Here is a 3,938-nt window from a genome sequence, read left to right as displayed (position 1 = left end):
TTTAGGGGGTTTTACCATGGGGGAGGGGGGAAAGAGAACAACCAATGCTGTCTATATCCACCATTTGATCATACAATTTTTTGACTTCGAATGCTACATGTCATCGCAGCAAAAAAGCAGGGGCTAGAGGAGCTGTGGACAGTGGCCTGCAATGAACACAGAACATGAACCAGAGCTACTATGAATGTGGTATGCTCCTTGTTACCAACAATAAACCTTGTAGATATACTTGCAGTTTTCTTGTTGACTGATTATATTACTATAACTGCTCATATTAAACCAACAATATTGTATAACTGCTCATATTAGACCACAATTCTCACCACTCCACATTCCCAGCTTTGATGCAGTCGACTTCAGCTGCAGAAAACACGTTTTACACTATTTTGAGAATCTGCTGAGTAATCCGCCTGTTACAGCAATCTGGCACTTTACCAGTCATTTCCAAATGCTGTCGGACATCTCGCATATGCCTATCGCGGTGCAGCAGAGAGCCGTTCGCGGGCGTGGTATTTGATGCTGGAGAGACTGAAATCGCAAGCTACCAGTTCAAGAAGCAAACAATATAAACTTTTTCAACAAAACCGCGACCGTAACGTAAGGGCATGTCACATACCAGGCAACATAAAAAGCGCGAATGTTGCGCGGCAGCGAAGTTGCAAACGCGGTCCGCATGCCCGATTGAAAGCGATGGCGACGAAGCGCGACGATAGCTGCAAATCATGTTTTCTATGCATCACATTTCCTTGCAACTGTTGAGATGCCGGCCAGTGCGGTTTGATAGCACAGACTCCCGCTCTTTCGCGAGCGACCTGAGCGACCGCTACGAATACGCACGCCACAAACCTGCTTGCAACCCGCTGGCTGAATCAACTGTCAACATGCACTCTGACTCCTCCCAGTGGGAGTGCGGGTGAGGACACCCGGCACTCTGGTTGGTTGGCGCACTGATACAATTCTCTTTGAGGAGAATTCGCCGGTGCACAAGTTGAGGTGAAAAAGAGTATAGTTCAGATTAGAGTTGTCTTTCGGGCAGCAGCTTCAAATATTGCGGTATCTGATATTCGCTTCAAAAATTCCGATTCATTTTCGATGTGCTGGCGAAGTCACGATCGGACCACGGCGAGTTAACCCATTGAGTGCGCTCCTTGGCATGCACGAACGCGCTGCAGAGAAGCGACACCCTCGGGGCAGACACCGCAGTCGCGCAAGTCGCGCAGTGCTTTGTGCTCCGAAAAGGACAATGAGGCTTTACCAGCACTACATCCAGAGTTTGGTGCAACTAAACTATACTTCGTTTCAGCTTCGGTGTGAGCGCAGCCGAAGCTACAAGCGCGCGCATGGAGCCCGTAACGCTGCCCACACTGCACGTGCCCACGCACGAGTCAGGAATGCACAGAGCATTGGGCTCGCGCTAGCTTTGACTTCGCTGGTAGCTAGCGCAAGGGGACAGGGCGGGCCTAGGGTGCCTTCATGTGCGCTTTGCTTAGGGTTACAGTGTTCTAGAGAGGGTTGTAGTGGCAAGAGCGGCGGCTGCTTTGTGAAGATTTTGCGCGTAGACGACACCATGGCGCTGCTGTTCTGTGCCCTAGGAGCGCGCCCCCGTCAGCCCCATCATCAGCGCTGTTCGGCGCTTACTACTGTGGTTTGACTGGAGCTTTTCGCGGTGTGAAACAACTGCTAATGTAGTTCTGTATACTCCGTTTCACCTTACGTTGTACCGCAGCGAAGGCTGGAAGCGCGAGCTCATAACGTTGACAGCTGCCCTTACTGCACGAGAGCTTGTGCCGCCGAGATCTGCCCCAGAGCAAGGGGCTCGTGCTTATAGCATTTCCTGCGGTACACCATAAAAATCCTAGTTCAGCCTTTGGACTAATGCCTCTAGAGTGTGTGCTATCCTCTACTTGAAATATTTGCGTGTTTTGAGGAAGAGTATTTAATTAATATCGACTCCCCCCCCCCCAGTACTGACAGATCGTTCAGCAACACTATCACTTGGGCTGCAGGCTTAATAGCGGCGAAAGAAGTTCTACGGTGCTACATTTTGGAGAAGCGTACCGCGTCTCCCTCGTCGTCTTCTTCGTTCATCGCACACGTGCCATTAATTCTCCTAGGGCACAGAACTCCAGCGCCACGCGCGGTATCTACGTCGACCGTCTTCACGCGCTTCATTGTAAGCGGGCGCCGCTCTTGCCACTACACCCTCTAGAACACTGTACTTAGGGTGGAGACATCCGGCCATTTTGACCCACACTTTTATTTTCATTTTTTGTTCAGAAGCGCGTGAAAGAGCGTGCCCCTGCACGCGTTTGTGGCGCTGACTGTGCTATGGCGACATTTTGTCCCACGTTGATTTCTTTGTATTTTTCCCGTGAGCGCGTGCTGTCGGCATCGGGTATAACAATGGTTGGCATCACCCTAAACAGAAGGACATTGAGGCACCCTAGGCGGGCCAACATTGAAAACATCCACAAGCTCGGCCTTTTTTTTTTTAATAGGCTGCTCAGTGGGATGGTTTTTCGCTTAGCCTCTGCGGCTTTGGTCTCAGATGTTGCTAACGTTGTTCCTTTCAATGATGATGATGATAATGCGCCCTCGCAGTTTCGGTTTGCGTAACAGTTGCGGCGCGGAAAATACCGCGGAACCGCCACGCGCTCCGATAAGACTTCGATTTTTATTTTTTATTGCTACATCTCATCTCGGCGCAGGCATGGCGAAATTCTTCGGTAAAATGACAATTTGGCGCTACATGTAGCAGGATTGCGTCCTTGGCGCAATTTGGCGCAATTGGCGCAGCACTTCCATCACTGAAGGTATGCTACCGGCGGCGCGTCATCCAACGCTTGTTGATCGCAATTGATCGGCCAGATGCCGCCATGCCGGTTCGCATCAGCTTGCTTGCCGCCGTGGAGATGTTGAAGGCGGCGTGGATGGAACTCACCGCGGAGTGCATAGCAAATTGCTTCCGCAAGGCGGGTTTTATGGGCCCAGGCACCGAGGACGCCATAGATCACCCACAGGAAGGCCGGTCGCACGAGGACTTGTGGCAACGCGTCGTTGACACGCAGCTGGCCGGACCTGACGTTGCCTGGGACGATTTCGTTTCTGCTGATGACGACACCGACATCGCGGAGCCGTGCACTGACGAAGCTATTGTGCGTGAAGTGCGAGCCCTTCCCGACTGCCCAGAGACCGACGAGGACGATGACGAGGATGCTGCTCTACCGCCGGTTGCTGTGAACGCTTCAACCGCGATCGGTTACATCGCGTCGCTTAAGGAACTCGTGTGCAGCAGAGGTCTTGGTGATGAACATATTACCGCGCTGGAAAAATTAGAAACGGCAGTGATGCGATCAGCTTTGAAGAAGCAGACTTGCATCATGGACTTTTTTCAAAAATAAAGTTAACTTTCTTCTCGCTTGCTCTTTTTGCCTGTATTATAGGTGGTCCACTTACTACGAACTTTGGATACAACGAACAAATGCCGCGTGGCGATCAAGTTCGTTATAAGTGGGCTCGACTGTATAGCCCGGGTTTCTTTCTAAATTTTAAGGTGCGAAATTTCGGCCACATACAATATGCGGATCTCAAAACTTTTCGGCCCAAATTCACAGTTTTGGTTTCGATTTCGGCATTGGGCGGTGCTATCATCATCATTAGGTGTCTGCGCGCTTCTGCGTTAGGTAGCGTTAGTGGCGTTGGTGGCGATAGTCCTAGAGACCTACAGGACAGGCGTGCAACAGTGGCCATTGCAATCACTTGGCGCACATCACGACGGCCACAATTTTCTGTGATTTTACACCATGTCAGGACCGCGCAGGCAGTACTCGGCTGCCTTTAAAAGAAAAGTTATTTCTGCTGCCGAAACCATCGGCAACTGTGCTGCGGAGCGGCAGTTCGACGTGAACGAGCGGAGCATTCGCGGTTGGCGGAACCAG

The 3,938-nt window shown here is 51.2% G+C and overlaps 1 protein-coding gene across 1 annotated transcript; it reads left to right on the top strand.

Annotated features, from left to right (window-relative positions):
* Positions 1 to 2,826: 2,826 nt before the first annotated feature.
* LOC120846965 (tigger transposable element-derived protein 6-like) lies at positions 2,827 to 3,422 on the top strand. The gene has a single exon (XM_040218876.1). The coding sequence runs from the start codon at positions 2,877 to 2,879 to the stop codon at positions 3,399 to 3,401; it is 525 nt and encodes a 174-aa protein (XP_040074810.1). The 5' UTR covers positions 2,827 to 2,876; the 3' UTR covers positions 3,402 to 3,422.
* The last annotated feature ends 516 nt before the right edge of the window (positions 3,423 to 3,938 follow it).

The sequence above is a fragment of the Ixodes scapularis genome, unplaced genomic scaffold, assembly GCF_016920785.2.
Source record: "Ixodes scapularis isolate PalLabHiFi unplaced genomic scaffold, ASM1692078v2 PGA_scaffold13__105_contigs__length_92229423, whole genome shotgun sequence".
Classification (NCBI taxonomy): Eukaryota; Metazoa; Arthropoda; class Arachnida; order Ixodida; family Ixodidae; genus Ixodes; species Ixodes scapularis.
The sequence above is the reverse complement of the archived record's forward strand: the minus strand, read 5'-3'. Positions and strand labels throughout refer to the sequence as shown.